This window comes from Trichoderma ghanense (assembly GCF_004382785.1).
Source record: "Trichoderma ghanense strain CCMA-1212 chromosome Unknown scaffold_3, whole genome shotgun sequence".
NCBI lineage: Eukaryota > Fungi > Ascomycota > Sordariomycetes > Hypocreales > Hypocreaceae > Trichoderma > Trichoderma ghanense.
Genome location: NW_027395666.1, coordinates 165,960 through 183,756, shown reverse-complemented (window position 1 = coordinate 183,756; position 17,797 = coordinate 165,960). Strand labels below are relative to the sequence as shown.

Genomic DNA, 17,797 nt, shown 5'->3' with positions numbered 1-17,797 from the left:
TTTAGTACTAAGTCGTCCCAGGGCGGAACTACTTTGTAAGCGCGGTCTTTCTCGCAGCGTGATTCGAAGCTGGTGCTGCTGGAGCTGGTTTTTCCCCTGCTGGAGCTGGTTTTTCCCCTGCTGGAGCTGGTTTTTCCCCTGCTGGAGCTGGTTTTTCCCCTGCTGGAGCTGGTTGCTGGAGGGCAGAAAAGGGACGGGAGTGGAACCGAGGGCTTGCCTTGCCAGGTTCAATGTTGGCTCAGAACGCGGAGATGGGGCCAAAGTTTGTCGCGCACTTCTCGCCCGGAGGCGGTTGGCTGGTTGATGCTAGGCAAAGGTGGGTGATGGTATGGCCCCGGAGTGCGTGAAGGGAGAGGAAGATGGACTTGTGATGCTGCTACTGTGCAGGCACAGCATACAAGTACCACCTGTAATTTGCAAAGGTAGACGGCGTAGAGGTAAGGAGGTAGCAGTCGCAGTAGCAATAGCAAGCTGAGGTTGGGGACAGGCAAGGGAAACCCCAGGGCAGCCGAAGCTCGCGCCGTTGGATGCCAATTCCTCACTTCCAAGTACCTTCAAAAAATTGGTAACGAGGCCGGGTTCAGTTCAAATAATATCCGACAGCGCAATCTGCGGCAATATCAGGGGCAGCAAGCCGGACACGGCTGCATGAGACTAGGCTCAGGCGACGGGAGGAGGCACACGTGCGTCTCTATGCGCCGGATGGCGAGGCGGCACGGGGTTGCGGTCTGTTCCTTGCGAGAGCGGCGCCGGTGGAGGCAGAGCAGAGAGTGAGGAAAAGGTGGGAGTATCAAGTGAACAACAACTCACGTCAATGTGTAAAGCACTTATACTTGCACGTGATGACAGCAACGAAGAAATTGACCAGGACCAAGGCAAGGCCCAGAACAAAGAGAAGGCCTCTCAGCAGCAACAGGTCGACGATGGCGTAACGGCCAGAAACCACGGCCTCTCTAGGCTATCAGTTGCATGTCTCGTGCCATGGCATTTATCAGCTGGGGTCCGGCCGAGGAGGATCCGCGTTAGCTGGAGAGTCAAACTAAGGTGCCATCTCTGTTAGTGTCGCGAGCGGGATGGAGCTCGACAAAGCCTACCTGCCCAGTCATGTCGTGCGTCAGGGCCGGTGGCGCCGGGACGACGCGCGTGGGCGATGGCAGGCGAGGGCTCTGGGAGTTGGCGAGGAGGGACGAGGAGCTGTGATGATGAAGTTGATGGTCATGATGTGAGGCATCGTGGCAGGAAGGATCAAGGCAGCAGGGCACATTGTATGGTTAGATGCTCAGCTCTGCTCAGGCATGCAGTGAGTGAGTGAGTGTACCATATAGACGCATCACAAATGCAGCACCCCACGCAACAACCTCCACGAGAAGTTGGTTTCACTTAGTCGGCACCTCCGTCATTGACAGCCAAAGGAAGTCTACATGTAGGTACGAGCACTTGAATAGTACCTTATGCCTGCAGGGCCACGGTAGGTACCTTATGGAAGAGACATTGCTTGGACTCGAGACCGGAAGAGGGTCAAAGTCCCTACGGGTGCTGCCCCTAGGGTTCCATTTCCATGATGCCACAACTCTGAGTCAAACTGGAGAGTACATGCAACAAGCAGGAGGGAAGAAAGACGGTTAGCAAGGCGGCAGGCAAGCCTTGGAAGTTCCTAAAATAAAATTAAGATAGCACCGCCAAGGTTGGCCCCCCCTGACAGTACCTTATGCAAGCGACATGCATCCAATGGCGCCGGGCCAAACGCTCCATCTTGTCGACTTCTCGCAGGTACGAGCACCACTCAGCCGTCCAATGGTGACGGGAGTTGGTCGACATTGATCAACTCAATGTACCTTATGTACGGGATACCGGTTCCGATGTATCGTCGTATCAGCAAGAGTCGTCATGACGTCCATGTCCGTATTTGCAACAATATCACGTCTGCCTTATCCAATCATCGAATATCACGCCTATTTTCATATTGTTAGCCCGCATCGAGAAGTGGTCGCATGAGGCTTCCGCTGCTACAATCACCCAATGCTGCGTGCATATTAACACGTTTCGTACAAGGACTCGCAGGTAGGACATACGGTGAAGAGAGGCCGTCGTCTACAGGTAGTCTCTTTCTCCCTTGCAGAGAAGATGCATATCCGAACAGGTCCAACGAGATGCCAGAGCGTCGCCACGCTTCCAAGTCTGTTCGGGCGAGGCACCCTTTCGGGGCCCTGGCTGTCCTTCGGGGGTTTGCGGATGCAGTCTTGCTGCAAGTCGTTCAACTCGTCAGGCGGCTGGCATGTACACGAAGCCAAAGACGGCAGTCCGTGAACGAAGTACAAGTATCTACTGGCTTCTTGTGATCAGCCTCGCTGCCATTGTGGTCTCGACATTATACATATATACTATATGAGGCTGTTCATCATATGCACGCGCAGACTCATCACCGTTTACTGTATCACGCTATGAGACAGTCGAGGAAAGCTCACTTGGGCTCTCACTCGGTTCCTTGGGCCGGTTGGCCTGCACAATTCCGCACCTGGGACATTCGGAACCGCGGCTGCAAAAGACCTCGAAAGACTGATCATCTGGTGCATGATACCTACCTACCGCTAGTTACTAGGTAAGCAACTCCGTGAGCTGTCACTGTCTCCATTCATCCACATGTTACCTGTAGCATCCAGGGTTCAAGTCCAAGCCGCCGCTACTGGCAGCGACCACGGCTTGTGCATACCTACCACCTTACCGCCCATTTTGGGGACGATGCGTTCCTCTACTTCGTACGCCCGTACACAAAAGCCGCTTTCGTGCAGTACGTCCATGCCTACCGCTGATAAGAGTTGCGGCTCTCTGGGCGCAGCACGAATATCCGCGGCCATTTGGGAGATCGGAGTCGAATGGAGGTCAACTGCTCCGAGTCTCGTCCTCTCCACCGTGATGGCGCGTTCCGGGAGGTTGCGCTTCCTCTTGGCGAGCTTAGCGTCTGGACGGACCGCTGAAGCTGACGTCTTTAGCGCTGTCAGTGCAATCCCGCCCCCTACGAATCCACTAAACTCACTAAAACCAGAACCTACGCTGCACCCAAAGCCCAGAACTCAGAACCCCTCACTTGCCCCGCCAGGGCGACTGGAGTTCATGTTGACCTCATCAACCTTAGCACTGGACCTCTCTTCCACTCCGCCCAAGCGCCTGGCGATGCTTGAACCGTCGCTCTCTTCTCTCCATCGCGAATCCCATCCGCTGGCAGCAGTGATAGCGTCCCTGCCCTGACACGTCCAACCAAGCAACTGCTTTCTCACCCGCGGCTCTGTCGCTTCCAGGCGCAGCTCAACTCCGCCACCAGGCCACCCTGAAGCCATCGGCATCGACAGCCAGACAGTAGCAGCCATGACTGCAGTTGCATCACCTACATCCCACCCCACACGCTAGATCGCCAGAACGCCTTTGCCATCTTCCGGATTCTTCAAAGACGGCAACTGAGAGCCCTCAGGGCGGAGATTGTGCTTATATCGCTCTTATTGCTTGTCATTGCTTGGCTCTTTGACAGCCTCTGGCGCCTATACTACGCCCATAATATACGAGTGCCGGACACGTCTGCTCACGCACGTCCTCACCTTTCAGGGAACACTTCTTACACTATCAAATCCTCGCCCTCGCTCCCTCTCGACGTCTCACGCACCAACTTGCCTCTTCGGGAAAGCCTGAGGTGCCAGACCAGCCATGGACCAAGATGGTGGGCAGACCCCTGAAGCTTCTTCTGTGAGCGGCGAGCTTATATCCCCAATCGGTGAGTCAATAAAAATCGTCCGTCTTGCTCGTTACCCTCGCCCCTTGACACGTGCTGCGTTCAGTGCATATCGTTGGCTCGGGGCATTGCAGTTCCTCTCGGCAAAGTGTCTTCCTCTATTGCGAACCCCCTGTTCAACTGCTTTGGGACTTCACTCCTTTTCATTGGCTTACAGCTTGACATGAGCATGAGCATGAGCGCCATGACGGCTGTCTTGATGTCGTTGAGTGTTCTCACGTATGCAGAGGGGTGGAAGTCATGCTGTTACCGCGTCATGAGGTTGGCCTAGTGGCTGTGAGCCGAGCTTTTGACTCCATCTCCATCTTCGTTCCCCCATCCCGTTTATTTCAGCCCCCCACCTTGCAACCTCTTCAAGATTGTATGTTGCAACACTACTTTTCGTATACCCCTTTTGCTGGCTGCGACGTTATGGATGCGTGTTTGTCGCCATCCACGAGTACCGTGATGCTGTTTCCAGAAGAAACGGGCGCTGCCTTGTGGACATGATCCCTTCATCCCACTTACTCACTGATCAGTTCATCATTCTCCGTTCATACTGACAGAGTGCATAGGGTATTCGAATTCCTCAAAATGTGGTTACTGCGGCACTCGAGGGCAAAGTTAGTTCCATCATCATCATTGTTGTATCACGTATCTCCAGGCCTTCATACCACAAGAGAGCAAGAGCCCAAGCCCTGTTGCCTCTGGCGTCTGGGACCTCTGTGCAGCCTCGGAGAGTAAACGTAGACTGGGCCACAAGCTAACCTCCTATTTCTGCTTCGGGCGTTTAGGCTTTTCGTATTATGCGAATACTTCGTCACTTAGCCCACAATTCTACCTCAGAATGTTGGACCGTGGCTGGAGGCGATCCGGAAGACTTCTGTACCGCCCAAACCAGCGAGCATCTTGCTGTCCTCACTACACCATTCGACTGGATTCCGAGCAGTTTTACCCTACCAGAAGCCAGCGTCACACGATAAACCGCTTCAACAAACACGTGCTTGGCGAGTCATACATGAAGCAGGCTGCACGTTTATATCCCAGGTCACGCGAAGAGACCAAGAAACGTGACAATGAATTCTGCCTCACTGAGCGTATACACGAGGCTGAGCTGAGCCGAGTGAAGACGCCGCCCGAGCCAGCTCACAAGTGGGTTGTAACCCTTGAAGATGACACGTTCACAGAAGAAAAGTTCCTCGTCTATGAAAACTACCAGAGGGTTGTCCATGGGGATGAGCCTCACGAAATCACACGGCAGTCGTTTAAGCGCTTTCTGTGCAACTCACCCCTGCAACGTCGGTTCATGGTTGGACCTGATGGGCGAAAGCGTCGCCTGGGTTCGTACCATCAATGCTACCGCCTAGACGGCGCTCTGGTGGCCGTTGGGGTGCTTGACTTGCTACCGCAGTGCGTCAGTTCCGTCTACTTTCTCTACCATGAAAGCATCCATCCATTTGCCCCTGGCAAGTTGAGCGTTCTCTACGAGATATCTCTCGCGATTGAAGAGAACTACAAATGGTGGTATCCTGGTTACTACATCCACAGCTGCCCTAAGATGAGGTACAAGATCGAATACAGCCCGCAGTATATACTCGACCCCGACACTTTGAATTGGAGACCCCTTAATAAGGCCATTCTGGATATCCTTGGCAAGGATACCTACATGAGCTTCGCCGAAGGCTTGGGAGAAGACCTCCCTGACACGTCTGACCCGCGGTCCGCAGACTCTGCAACTGCATCTGCCAGCAGGGATCTTGAGATGCCGATGGCTTTAGACGCAAGCCCAGACGACACGGACACGGACACGGACACGGACGATGAGGAAGTATATGGCTCTCTGTTCAAAGCCAAAATGCCGGGGATCCCTTCTCTCAGCGCCATAGAGAAACTGGACCTGGACCACATTCCGCTCAAGATCTTCCCTACAGGGCCTCTGTTCGAGACGTCGGATTTGGCGGGCTGGAGCCGCAGCAGCATCAGATCGACGTCGAGCATCCGACACAGTGTTGCGCAACTGGTCGCAGCGCTGGGAGCCGACCTGATGGGCGACGTATGCTTGGATTTAGTGCGACAAGGGTAATTGGATATGCTCTATAAGATTTTGTGCTTTGTAAGTTTCAGGAATACTAGCAAGCCTTTCTCTCGTCACGATAGGGGTGTCACCAGGATACTGCACGTCAAGCGGGTAAAGCAAACGAGAATAGAAAAGGAAAGCGGCACATAAAACCAGAGAAAGAACATGATTTCTCTCCAAGCCTTGGTGTTGCAGTTTCGGTGTTGGTTCATGTCGTCGTGAGCCGAATCTTCAGTCTTTGCCGAGCCTATTGACAGCGAGTTGCATACCCAAGGGAATCGACTTGACATGATTGAAAAAAAAATTAGTATAACGAGATGTTATAGGCTTGGATCCTCGACTAATCTGAATCATTGTACATCTTGGATAAATATCGCCTTAATTCCATTATGCACCAACTTACGGCAAGCTCGAAGAGAAGCGACTTTCGGTACATAGAGCTGCCCCACCCCCGCATCGTAGCTTATCTATCTTATCTTATCATCCACCTAGGTGAGCTGATAGATGCAACTTTTTGTCCAAGTTCAAAAACCTTGCTTCAACAAACCGCTACGACAAGCTGCCATTCCGCACCGCACCCGAAATAATTGCGCCCTGATACCCCGATCCCAGCATACCCACACATGGAAGCGCAGTGGCAATGGCCCAGCAAACACTTTTGTCACCCGCAGAGCTTGCGTACCTCCACAGCTCCCTCTCCCTCAGCCCCCCGATCCGCCCCGACGGCAGGACGTCCAAGCAGTTCCGCCCGCTGACGGCCGAGACGGGGATCCTGCCCGGCACCAACGGCAGCGCGCGTGTGTGCCTGGCGGACGGCACCGAGGCAATCGTGGGCGTCAAGGCGGAGATTGAGAAGACGGCGGACCCGCTGGGCGACGACGGGGAGCGGTACCGCGAGTACGTCAAGAGCGCGAGCGGCGTCGGCGGGGGCGATGCCGACGAGGACAGGCGCGAGGCGAGGGGAGAGTGGCTGGAGATGACGGTGGAGATACCCGGGCTGAGGGACGACGACGCGGGGACGGTGTTCCTGGCCGAGCTGCTGAGGGAGGCGCTGCTTGCCGACGGGGAGCTCGCGAGGAAGCTGTGGATTAACCGGCGTTTCCACTGGAGACTATACTTAGATGTGAGTGGGCTGAAGAGATAGAGGGTGTTGGGCTGAGAGTTTGCAGGACTGTTTGCTCTGGGGTTGGGATTTGGGAATTGTGCTGCCTGGGCGGCAAACGAGTCCTTTCTGGGGGATGATGCTAATGCGGCAACGTGCAGATTCTTTTGATATCGCCGCCACTGTCATACCCCTTACCGCTGCTCTCTCTGACAACACACCTCGCGCTCCTCGCAACACGCCTGCCGCGGCTCAAATCAGAAGGCGACGAAGATCCCATGTTCGACGACGACTGGGAGGCGGCGCCGTTCCTGTACCCTCGCCAGGGCGCGGCGGCGGGCTCCCGGCCGTCCATCACGCTGCTGGTCGTCGCCGTGGGCGACAGCATCCTGTTCGACCCGTCCAAGGAGGAGCTCGCGGTGGCGGACTCGGCGCTGGCGGTCTCGCTGTGCGAGGTCAGGCGGGAGCGCGGGCAGGGCAGCATGGAGGTGGACTCTGGGCGCGAGCTGCGGCTGGTGGCGATGCGGACGATTGATCCCCCCTCGAGGCTGACGCCGCCCGGGGTGCCCAGCACGGCGAACCTGGCGGCGAGCGGGACGGCCGACGTGCCACTGCAGCAGAAGCAGCAGCAAACAGCGGACGAGGCCCCCCAGGAGGGTGTCTGGAAGGCGCCTTTGGGAGGGACCCCGTTTGCTGTCTTGGATAGCATCATACAGGCTGTCTTGGAAAAGGGGGGCGTCGCGGATGAGGTCTTGGATGGGCTGGAAGGGGTCGATCTGACGTAAAGGCACACTCCAACTCAGTTTGCATCATCTCTTGGGACTGCGATCATTGCGATTTCATTGCTTTGTTTTCTTGTGTTGATATATTGGTACATCATGTCTGATTCGGTCTCATTTTGACCTTGGAGAATGCCTTGAAAGCCCAATGTTCTGGGGGAAAAAACTCTTAATACTACAATAGATGGGGGAAGCATACAGCCGAGCCCCAATGAATGCACATGTGATGATGTTCGTGCTCATTCTGGTCAAATCTCTCTCTCCGTCTCTCTCTTTTCTCCTTTCAGAAAATGCCCAACCACTTCTTCTTCTGCTGAGCGGGGGCCTCAGCTCCAGCCTCGGGCTGGGCCGGCGGCTCGCGTCCCATGGCGGCCGCCTCGAGGGCCTCCTCCGACTTGGGCTCGTCCTTGCCAAAGACCATGGCGACGGGATCCTTGGCCTCGATGCCGTGCATCTTCATAAAGTACCTGCGCTTGGCGACGTCGTCGAGGTGTCGGTTGCGGTGCTCGGAGGCCTTGAGGGCCTTGTCCTTTTCGTGCATAAGGATGACGTTCTTCCACTGGGAGAAGAAGTACGTGGGCTGCTGCCACAGGTCGGAGATGGGCGGGACGAGGTCCTTGAACGGGGAGTTGTAGGCGTAGTTCATGAAGAAGGTGTAGAGCCCCATGGCCAGCAGCGCGCCCTACGCGAAGAAGAGAATTCTAGCGTCAGCACCAACCCGTCTCTCAGCCCATCACAGAGTCCCGACATCTCCCTCTTCCTCTGCAATCCCTTGCGCAATGATGCTTCTGCCTACCATGGTGATGAACGTATGCAGCAGCCTGCTGTGCCAGAACCAGTGCGCCCACGTGCCCTCGGGCGCCATCATGCCCGGGTAGCTCCTCTTGCTCTGGGCGGCGACCTCGTCCTCGGTGAGGGCGGGCCCGTAGTGCCTGGGCACGGCGTTGCGCTTGAGCCGCGAGCCGTGCGACGGCGGGTTGAAGCGCGCGGGCTTCTCGAGCACAATGGGCTTGTCGGTCGACGCGAAGCGGATGTGGACGTTTTGCGAGAGGGGGATCCGGATGCCTCGCCAGAGCGGCCCCTGCAGCGGCAGCAGGAAGCGCGGGATGACGGCTCTCGTCACCATTGTTGCCGGAGGGGGGGGGGGGGACCGGCGATTCTTGCGGTGACCGGAAGTTGGATGGTGTTTGCTTTGTCGTAGCAACGTATTTCGGTCAATGGAGGAGGGAAGAGAAAGACTTGTTAAATAGGAATAAAGAAGGAAGATGGTGAGAAAAAGGGCAAACAAACCACCGCCCAGAGCTTTCGGGCGGTTGTTTTTTTTTTTCTCACTTCTTTTTGCTTGCTATGAAGCTTCTCTCTGCTCATCCCACCAGGAAAAAACTAGCGGGAGTTGGAAAAGAAGTGGAGAATCCCCAGACAAAAAGGCGGGAGGACAAATGCCCTCCTTCTGCCGACGTTTCGCCGGAGTAGAAGCGGAAAGAAGGGGTACGTACCTGATAATCTGAGTGGATCCCGCGGAAAAGAAACGCGGGAACAAAGAGAACAGGAAAGAACCAAACTCGGCAAGAGTCGACGACGCTCCACCAGCCTCAGTGTGGCGCCCCTCTCGTGACTTCCCGATTCAAGCGTGAGCAAGTTCGAAAAAGCGATGACGCCGCGTTGGCCGCCCGACTTTACCCGGGGGAAGTCGCCCGACGGACGCGCCTGACTGTGTAATTGGGGAGCGCTGATTGGCTGCGCACGAGCCACAGGCTGTGGCGCATCACCGCTGGTTTCTGCAACGGCATGGTGCTGTCATAAACTTTTTGCACTTTTTTTTCTCGTTCTGCCTTGAAATTCCTCGTCTTTCTCTCCCCTATACTATTTCTTCTCTTCCTCTTCTCTCTCTTCCCTCATCTTCACAGAACAATTCAACTTTTTTCTTGTTTCCAAAGCAGTCAACCGGTTCAGGTTTCTTCTTTGGATCTTTCAACTCTTACTACCTAACGACTTTTAACGTCTCTTTTTACCTAATACCCATACTCCAAAATGGCTGGTGGTAAGTCTTGTCTTATGCACACACACACACAATCCGGTTGCCGAGACGTTTCCGAGGGGACGGCGGGAGTTGCCATTGAGGCGGACCACGATGCTTGACGACACTGGCGGGTGGTGCCTTTGGTTTTCTGAGCATTGGCACACTCAACGGAGTGGAATATGTCCTCGCTGGCCCTCTGGCATAGCATTGAAGCCTTCCGGCGCCGTGCGTCATTTTCAAGGACGGATCTCGATGATGCTAGTCAACGATGATGATGCCGGTTCAACCACGCTTCAGGCCCCCCGTTGTCAGCCCTGCGTCATTCCGATTCACTCCTCGCCTCTGTCCTCCTCGTCTCCCTTGTCACGTCGTCGCCGGCAACCGCATCGATTCGATTCAAAGAAACCAGCTGCTAACGCTCTGCCGCAGGTGACGCTAAGAAGGGTGCCAACCTCTTCAAGACCCGTTGTGCCCAGTGCCACACCGTCGAGGCCAACGGCGGCCACAAGATCGGCCCTGCCCTGCACGGCCTCTTCGGCCGCAAGACCGGCTCCGCCGAGGGCTACTCCTACACCGACGCCAACAAGCAGGCCGGCATCACCTGGGAGGAGAAGACCCTGTTCGAGTACCTCGAGAACCCCAAGAAGTACATCCCCGGCACCAAGATGGCCTTTGGCGGCCTGAAGAAGGAGAAGGACCGCAACGACCTGATTGCGTATGTCATCCCCCGCTAACCACACCCCGGTTCAATGCCCGGTGTTTGAAGCTCGTTTGTGCTAATGCCTTTTATCTAGCTACCTCAAGGACGCCACCGCTTAAGCGATGAGAACGGAAAGAAATCAAGAAAAGTAATGACAGACAATTTCGATAGACGGGGTTGCGGCGATTGTACTATAGACACAGACAAAACAGCTTAGAATACCTAGTCGAAGCACCATCACTGTGCTTGTACCATTAATATCCAACTCCGCTTTTTTTGGGCGACTGGGAACGCTGGTGTCTTTTGCTCACTCGTAGCGACAAGCACCGTCATCAGTGTTGTGAGCTCATGAAAATTTTCCATGTTGTTTCGTTTGCGTAGTAGTGGGGGAATCGACGGGAGCTGTTTGATGGACAGGGGGTGCAGCGACGACCGGTATTGGCTGGCGGGATCCCGAATAGCCGTTTGCCATGTGTGTGGCGTCTGTGACCCTCCAATGCATACCTACTGCAAAGGGCCAGGGTATCATTGCATCGAGGCATGTCTGTCTGATGATGGGATGAAGCCGCGACTTGTGCCCTCTACGGAGATCAGTAATAACTTCTATGTACTATATGCGCCTGGTATCTTTTACAAAACATCGTTCATCCAAGGGTGTTTAACCGCCACCGTGCCCCCATCTTTCTACTCCCCCTTTCCCAGCTTCCTATCCAGCTTCCTGTACGACTCCGGGTTGAGCACGCTGCACCGCGTGTTCTCGAGCGCATACTCCCAGTCCTCCTCGTCAATCTCCCGCGCCGTCTTCCTCCCCAGCATGAACTTTTTGAGCGCGCACTCGGCCGCCTTGATGTGCAGGCCGCCGAGGTCCGCGCCGCTAAAGTCGTTGCACCGCGGGTCCAGCGCGACGGCGGGCAGCCGGGCGAGCTCGGCCTCGGAGGCGCTGGCGTGGGCCGTCTTGTAGATGGCGCGCAGGATGTCGACGCGCTCCTGCGGGGTGGGCAGGTCGACGAAGAGGCGCACGCTGAGGCGGCCGGGGCGGAGCATGGCCGCGTCGATCATGTCGGGCCGGTTGGTCGTGCCCATGACGTAGATGCCCGAGCGGTCCTGGGCGCCGTCGAGCTCCGTCAGCAGGGCGTTGACGACGCGGACGCCGGCGTCCGTGGAGGCGTTGTCCCGGCGGGGGACGAGGGAGTCGATCTCGTCGAAGAAGAGGATGCAGGGCGTCGACGAGCGCGCGCGCTGGAAGAGCTCGCGGACGGCCCGCTCAGACTCGCCGACGTACTTGTTGAGCAGCTCGGGGCCGTTGATGAGGATGAAGGACGCCTGCGCCTCGTTGGCGACGGCCTGGGCCACGAGCGTCTTGCCGCAGCCGGGGGGCCCCCAGAGGAGCGCGCCGGCAGGGCGGCGGAGACCAAACTCCTGGTAGAGCTCTGGGTTTTTGATGGGGCCGATGATGGACATGTGAAGCTGCTCGCGGACCTTTTCCAACGCGCCGACCTGGTCCCAGGTTACGCTTGGTATAACGGTAAAGCCTTCTCTCCGCAGAGATGGCGTGAAGCCCTTGATGGCGAGTCGGAAGTCGTCGAGTGTCAGCGGCTCGAGGGGCATTGTTTCGAATGCGGGCTGCCTTAGGTCTAACGAGATGTCTGACACCTCCATCTCGTCTCTGCGGGGAGGTCGAGTGAGGATTTCCAGCTGTCGCCCATCCGGGTCCTCTGCGTTGAGGATTCGCTCCTGTGCCGCCTGTTCCGCCAGGGTAGTGATGATGATGATGTCCGCGCCAACGAAACCGTGCGTCATCTTTGCTACCTCTTTCAGATCTAGACTGTCAGATAGAATCTTTTCTCGTGTGACCACCTTGAGTATATCAAGCCGAGCCTCCTGGTCAGGCACCCTCATTTGAATTGTCCTCTCGAATAAGCCGGCCTCAAGCGCAACGGGGTCGACGTCGGCCAGCCTTGATGTCGTCGCCATGGCCAAGACGTTGGCCTGCTCCTGCTGAACTCTTTGCATCTGCCGTGCAAAGTGGTTGAGGACTTTCCGGCCGTGCTCGTTGTGGTTGGAGCCTCCCGGCTTCGGGATATGCCAGTCCAGGTCCTCGATGAGCACGATGCTCGGCGCCAGCCCGATGGCCGCATCAAAAGCCTCAGCCAAGCTCTTCTCCACGCGCTCGGGATCCTCAAGGCAGCCGTTGACGGTAATTATCGGGACCTCGAGATTCGCTGCAACAGTGCGGATGAGCGACCTCTTGCCGGTCCCTGGAGGACCGAACAGCAGCATTCCGGGAACTCTCCTCCAGCCATTTCCTTTGTAGAGCTCTGGGCACCTGAGTAGATATCGCGTTTGGCGCAGTAGGTGACGATGCATCTCGCCGACACCTCCCAAGGGCAGCGGCTCCTCCAGTTGCTCGACCCTGAAGCGGGTAGACTTGGGCGACTTCTTGGGGACCGTCTTGTCGAGCTTGTCGGCCCTCGTTGCGTCTTTGGCTGCGTCTCCGTTCATCGCTGCTGCCTCGGGGCCATTGTCGGGGCCACTGACTGCGCCGTCTCGCTCGTCGCCCTCGGTCTGGATCCGTCGCTTCTTGGCCGCGGGCGGCTGTTCGGGGGTGCCTTGCGATACGGGCTCGACTTGCCAGTGCTTTGTCAATTGGCGATTGAGCAAGAACCGATCGTCGTCGACCTTTTTCGACTCGGCTTCTTCGATGGCGGCTTCAGAGTCTTCCGACTCTTCGAGTTCCTCTTTGCGGAATTGCAGAACCCGGTCTATTGAGTCTTCGAGAGGGCGCTTCTTCTGCCTGCTGAGGCTCGAATTGGATCGCTTGATGGCATCGTAGGCGGCGGTGATGGTCTTGAACGGCTTGCCGTCGTTGCTCTCTTCGAGTTTCTTGATGATATGGTATACATCGCGATCGAGGCCTTGGCGGAGGTTCAGCCGGGACTTGAAATTGGGCGCCATGGTGCTTGGCTGTCGTTAAACAGTTGGGTGATGATAAGTTTTGCTTGACGATTTGCAAAAATAAAAAAAGTTGCGCTAATCAATTTGGCACCAGATGGGAACCTATCTGTATTGCAGCTAACCGTATGGAGCATTCATCCTCTCCAACTCCTCAAACAGTCAGACCATTCTTACCCATCTTGGCCTAGACTTGGTGCTAAATCATGTCTCTGCGTGATTCATCAATCAACAAATCCCTGTTTATCGATAAAGCTTTCAGTGTCACAAGGTACTTACTCCGACAAGGTACATTCAGACAATGACGACAAGGACCGCTTGTCCGCCGAATGTCGTCCCTTCTCGCATCACTTCTTCCCTTTGAATTCCGCCCGCAAAACCGACGGCAGGTCAACCAAAAGCATCGCCTTGTTAATCTCATAGAGTAGAGTATCACGGGATTCACAATGGGCGGCAAACAGAGCAAAATCACCGACCAGGACAAGTACGAGATCCTCCTCTCCGCACTGCTTCTTCCTCCCAGCTGACGCCGAGGCAACCTCCCCGACCTAACCAGGGCGATCCTGGACATGAAGATCCAGCGCGACCGGCTGCACCAGTACCAGCGGCGCATCACGATCCTGACGGACAAGGAGACGGACATTGCCAAGCAGATGCTGGCCAAGGGCGACAAGAAGCGGGCGCTGCTGGCGCTGCGCCGCAAGAAGTACCAGGAGACGCTGCTGAGCAAGACGGACGCGCAGCTGGAGCAGCTGGAGAAGCTGACGGCGAGCGTCGAGTTTGCGCAGATCCAAAAGGACGTCGTCTTTGGCCTGCAGCAGGGCACCAAGGTGCTGTCGGAGATTCACGCCGAGATGGGCGGCATCGAGCACGTGGAGAAGTTGATGGGGGAGAACGCGGAGGCGATTGCGTACCAGAATGTATTTTCCCCCGTCATTCCTTTCTGTTACGCTTGTTCGACGTTTGTGCGCGTGCTTGTTATGCTGACTTTGTTGGGTGCAGGAAATCAGCGAGATGCTGGGCACGCGCATCACGGCGCAGGACGAGGAAGAGGTCGAGGACGAGCTCGCCGCGCTCGAGGCCGAGATGGCGGGCGTGGACCAGAAACTACCTTCGGTTCCGAGTGCGCAGCTGCCGGCTTCGGAACGGCCAGCGGGAGCCGAGGCAGCGCAAGAGAGCCGGCCAGAGAGACAGGCGATGCTGGCCGCCTGAGCGACGACATTTGGAGTATGGTTCATCGGATACATGGGCGATTTCGAGGCATTTGCGTTCTTTCTTTCTCTTTGTCATTGTTTGATGTGCTTCATTATAGATGGCTGCAACACCATGGCGAGCACTGGGACGGCGTTTTCCTTTACATCTCTTGACCTGCTTCTGCGCACTTATACACTTTTTCGCGTTATTCTAGCGGACCTTGTTCTTTGTCATATCGGTTTGTGTTCATCGGAGCATTTCATATACCTTAGCTGCCGTATTTGGATACAAGCTTCTTCATGATTGACATGGCTCCTCCACGGTACCCTGATCCGAATATCGAGTAGTGGTTCAAGTGGTGATATCTTGAGATGCGATTAGCCCAGCCCACTCCTTCTGGATGCCTTGCATGTACTCACAGTTCGTAGAGCAGGACGCGGTCATCCCACTCGCCCGTGGGCTCCGCCTTGGGCATCAGCTTCTCGTACTCGCTCCAAAACGAACTCCCGAAGCCGCCAAACATTTTCATGATGCCGAGCTCATACTCCGAGTGGCCGTAGACGCAAGAGGGGTCAAAGACAACCTCCTCACGCCCGCCCTTGCCGGCAATCTGGCCCGACGAATGATTGCCGCTCCAGAGATCCCCGTGCACCACCACGGGCGTAATCTTCATACGGTCGTCCCCAATCAGTCGCGGGACGACTTTACCTGCGACCCTTTCAAGCATGTCCGCCGCCTCGTCATCCGGGCCATGATTCTCGACGACCCGCCGCATGATGAAGCGCAGCCTGTTGTCAGCGTAAAACTCGGCCCAGGAAGCCTTCCACGAGTTATCCTGCTCCGTGTCCCCGCAGCACGTCGGCACGGGGAAGCCAAACATGGGACGGTCGAAGCCGTCGGGGACGGGCGCGGGCGTGGAGTGCAGCTTGGCGAGCTTGGCGGCGAAGGAGACGCCGGAGCCTTCTGACTGGGAGTAGCCGAGGCGGAGGAAGTCGGTGGCGAGGAAGTGCTTGTTTGGTTGCTGGAGGGGGCCGTGGGCGTAGGACTGGGGGCAGAAGTTGGGGACGGTGTTGTGGATTGCGTTGAGGGAGGCGTGTTCGCCTGGGGGATGAGGTTAGGTTTGGGTTATTCAAGGGCTCAAAGATTCATGAGATTGACCTTGGAACATGATTCTTGCTCCTTCGCCGGAGCCCGTCTTGATAAAGTAGTCGAATGGCTGGCCGTCTTTGGTGGTGGTGGAGAGCTTCAAGGTGGATGAGAAGCCTGAGCCGCCGACGGATGAGATTGTGGCGTTGCCCTTGTCGATGTTGAGCGCGGCGAGAATGGCGGGATCAATAGAGGACGGCATTGTCAAGGTTTGTTGTAAGTCCACTGTGACACTTGGGATGTTTCGATCACAAATTAGAGAATAGGGTGGTTTTGAGGCGGTTTCAACGAGATGAAGATATTGCTGTTGATATGCATGAGGCGAGTGACGTCAACACGCTCAAGCACGGCCACATGTAGATCAGAGTCACAAGAATAACAACAGTCATGCACAGCAAGAATCTGATTCAAGAAAGCCAAAATGTATAAAACGTCTATAAAATCAACTAAGAGGGGTATTCCAAACTTCCATCGCTGCCCAAACAAAAGAAACAAATCCGCTTGTGTAGTTGTACTATTTATCCCTCCAATCTTGTTTTCTCTCTCCCATAGCGTATTAAACCTCGTATTTTCTCTCCTTGTCCGACTACGCCGTTAAAGTGGGGCCGGGCGCCGAATCGATCGGCAGACGCGCCGGTGATTGTCTTTTCTCGCCAGTTTGTGTAAGGTATGTATGACTCTTTTCGCTTGTATGAAACGTCCGCTGGTGAATTCGAAGCAAACCGCTGGGGAAAAAAAAAAAAAAAAAAAAAAAAAAAAAAAAAAGGAATCGCCATTGCGTTTTTTCTTCTTCTTCTTCTCAAAAAGCCGTCTATAATCGAACGAGTGGCGGTATATATGCCCGAAAAAGAAGCGGTCTACTGCTTCGCCGCCTTCTCAATGTGAGAAGTAGTGATCGGGACCTGCTGCACCGGCGAAGAAACAGGGCTGGCGACGCGGCCGGTCGGGCTGACGGGCCGCGAGGGAGCGGGCGTGCTGGCCTGGGAGCTGTGCGACGACTTGGGGTAGTCGAGCTCCTCGGCGACCATGTTGTAGCAGTGGTGGCAGGGACAGGCGACGACGGGGTTGATGGGGGGTCGGGGGGTGCAGTGGCGGGCCCACCAGCTTTGTCCTTGTCCCTTGGAAGGCATCGTGTTGATGTTTTTGTTTGTGTGTGTGTGTGTGTGTGTGAAGGTGGTTGTTGTTGCTGGGTGGTATGAAACCGGTGTTGGTTCTGGTTTGTGGTGTAAGTTCGTGTGGTGAGTTTGTGCAAGGATGGTATTGAGTAGTGCGTTGACGGAGTGTGAGTCAACAAGTCGAGTCGTAGAAGATAGCTTTCAAGGTGTAAGCAGTAGATGAAGCTTGTTCTATCTTGTGGATATCAAAATCCAGTCCCAAGAGAAAGAGAAGTGCCAGCTTCTATATATACACTTCATCAGAAACACAGTCATACAAAACCCTTCTTTTTCGCCATCGAAACGCCAAAGGGGATCCGTGAAGAATGACTGGCTGCCACATACCCGAACAATGCCGACGGACCCCCTGTCGAAACCTTACTAGGTACATACCTAGACCTAGTTCCAGGTCCCAGATTAACTTGCAGGGCGGCAAAGAAAAAAAAAATAGCTTCGTGAACGTGCTAGAAATTCTGGAGCTTGTTTTTTTTTCGGCGGAGCATCGGAATTTCGCAATCCATCACTTTTGCTTTCAAGGTTTGTCTTCCCTTATTGGCTGCTTGCTTCGTGGCGAGGTAAGCCCAGGAATACCGAATAACCCCCATTGGGCATGAATTCCCAGATCAAGTGATGCAAGAAAAGTCGAGAAATGCTGTCACAATACATCACAAGCTTACTGTACAACTGGTTTCTATGCGATCGCTCTCTCTATCTGCCGCTTGTGCTCGCTCCCAGCTTTCCACTATCGTGGTATACATCCACCCTCAGCTCCACTGCGGCAGCTAACAAGGCTGAAGGAGAAGAAAAAAAATTGCGATACGACTAGTAGCAATCTGCAACCAGGTCCCAGTTTCTTGAAATGCTGCCCAATTTAGGCGCGCGCTGCCGGTTGATCCAATTGCCTGCTTTTGTC

The 17,797-nt window shown here is 55.5% G+C and overlaps 9 protein-coding genes across 9 annotated transcripts; 4 read left to right on the top strand and 5 right to left on the bottom strand.

Moving 5' to 3' along the window:
- Positions 1-2,663: 2,663 nt before the first annotated feature.
- CCMA1212_003366 (uncharacterized protein) lies at positions 2,664-3,365 on the bottom strand (the record flags this gene model as incomplete). The annotated part of the gene is made up of 2 exons (XM_073700716.1): positions 2,664-2,971; positions 3,086-3,365. The coding sequence occupies 2 exons, from the start codon at positions 3,363-3,365 to the stop codon at positions 2,664-2,666; spliced, it is 588 nt and encodes a 195-aa protein (XP_073560428.1).
- Positions 3,366-4,607: 1,242 nt separating this feature from the next.
- Positions 4,608-5,843, top strand: CCMA1212_003365 (uncharacterized protein; the record flags this gene model as incomplete). Its single annotated transcript, XM_073700715.1, has 1 exon — positions 4,608-5,843. One exon carries the CDS (start codon positions 4,608-4,610, stop codon positions 5,841-5,843), a length of 1,236 nt encoding a protein of 411 aa, XP_073560427.1.
- Positions 5,844-6,386: 543 nt separating this feature from the next.
- CCMA1212_003363 (uncharacterized protein) lies at positions 6,387-7,819 on the bottom strand (the record flags this gene model as incomplete). The annotated part of the gene is made up of 3 exons (XM_073700713.1): positions 6,387-7,068; positions 7,161-7,700; positions 7,815-7,819. The coding sequence occupies 3 exons, from the start codon at positions 7,817-7,819 to the stop codon at positions 6,387-6,389; spliced, it is 1,227 nt and encodes a 408-aa protein (XP_073560433.1).
- Positions 6,478-7,724, top strand: CCMA1212_003364 (Exosome complex component RRP42; the record flags this gene model as incomplete). The annotated part of the gene is made up of 2 exons (XM_073700714.1): positions 6,478-6,960; positions 7,101-7,724. 2 exons carry the CDS (start codon positions 6,478-6,480, stop codon positions 7,722-7,724), a joined length of 1,107 nt encoding a protein of 368 aa, XP_073560426.1.
- Positions 7,820-8,001: 182 nt separating the features above from the next.
- CCMA1212_003362 (uncharacterized protein) lies at positions 8,002-8,844 on the bottom strand (the record flags this gene model as incomplete). Its single annotated transcript, XM_073700712.1, has 2 exons — positions 8,002-8,400; positions 8,515-8,844. 2 exons carry the CDS (start codon positions 8,842-8,844, stop codon positions 8,002-8,004), a joined length of 729 nt encoding a protein of 242 aa, XP_073560432.1.
- Positions 8,845-9,749: 905 nt separating this feature from the next.
- On the top strand, positions 9,750-10,557 carry CCMA1212_003361 (Cytochrome c; the record flags this gene model as incomplete). The annotated part of the gene is made up of 3 exons (XM_073700711.1): positions 9,750-9,759; positions 10,168-10,453; positions 10,533-10,557. The coding sequence occupies 3 exons, from the start codon at positions 9,750-9,752 to the stop codon at positions 10,555-10,557; spliced, it is 321 nt and encodes a 106-aa protein (XP_073560431.1).
- A 565-nt stretch (positions 10,558-11,122) lies between these two features.
- Positions 11,123-13,393, bottom strand: CCMA1212_003360 (uncharacterized protein; the record flags this gene model as incomplete). Its single annotated transcript, XM_073700710.1, has 1 exon — positions 11,123-13,393. The coding sequence occupies one exon, from the start codon at positions 13,391-13,393 to the stop codon at positions 11,123-11,125; it is 2,271 nt and encodes a 756-aa protein (XP_073560430.1).
- A 443-nt stretch (positions 13,394-13,836) lies between these two features.
- On the top strand, positions 13,837-14,602 carry CCMA1212_003359 (Charged multivesicular body protein 6; the record flags this gene model as incomplete). The annotated part of the gene is made up of 3 exons (XM_073700709.1): positions 13,837-13,874; positions 13,947-14,310; positions 14,393-14,602. The coding sequence occupies 3 exons, from the start codon at positions 13,837-13,839 to the stop codon at positions 14,600-14,602; spliced, it is 612 nt and encodes a 203-aa protein (XP_073560021.1).
- A 250-nt stretch (positions 14,603-14,852) lies between these two features.
- Positions 14,853-16,860, bottom strand: CCMA1212_003358 (Ketosamine-3-kinase; the record flags this gene model as incomplete). The annotated part of the gene is made up of 4 exons (XM_073700708.1): positions 14,853-14,949; positions 15,004-15,685; positions 15,743-15,963; positions 16,592-16,860. The coding sequence occupies 4 exons, from the start codon at positions 16,858-16,860 to the stop codon at positions 14,853-14,855; spliced, it is 1,269 nt and encodes a 422-aa protein (XP_073560022.1).
- Between the last annotated feature and the right edge of the window lie 937 nt (positions 16,861-17,797).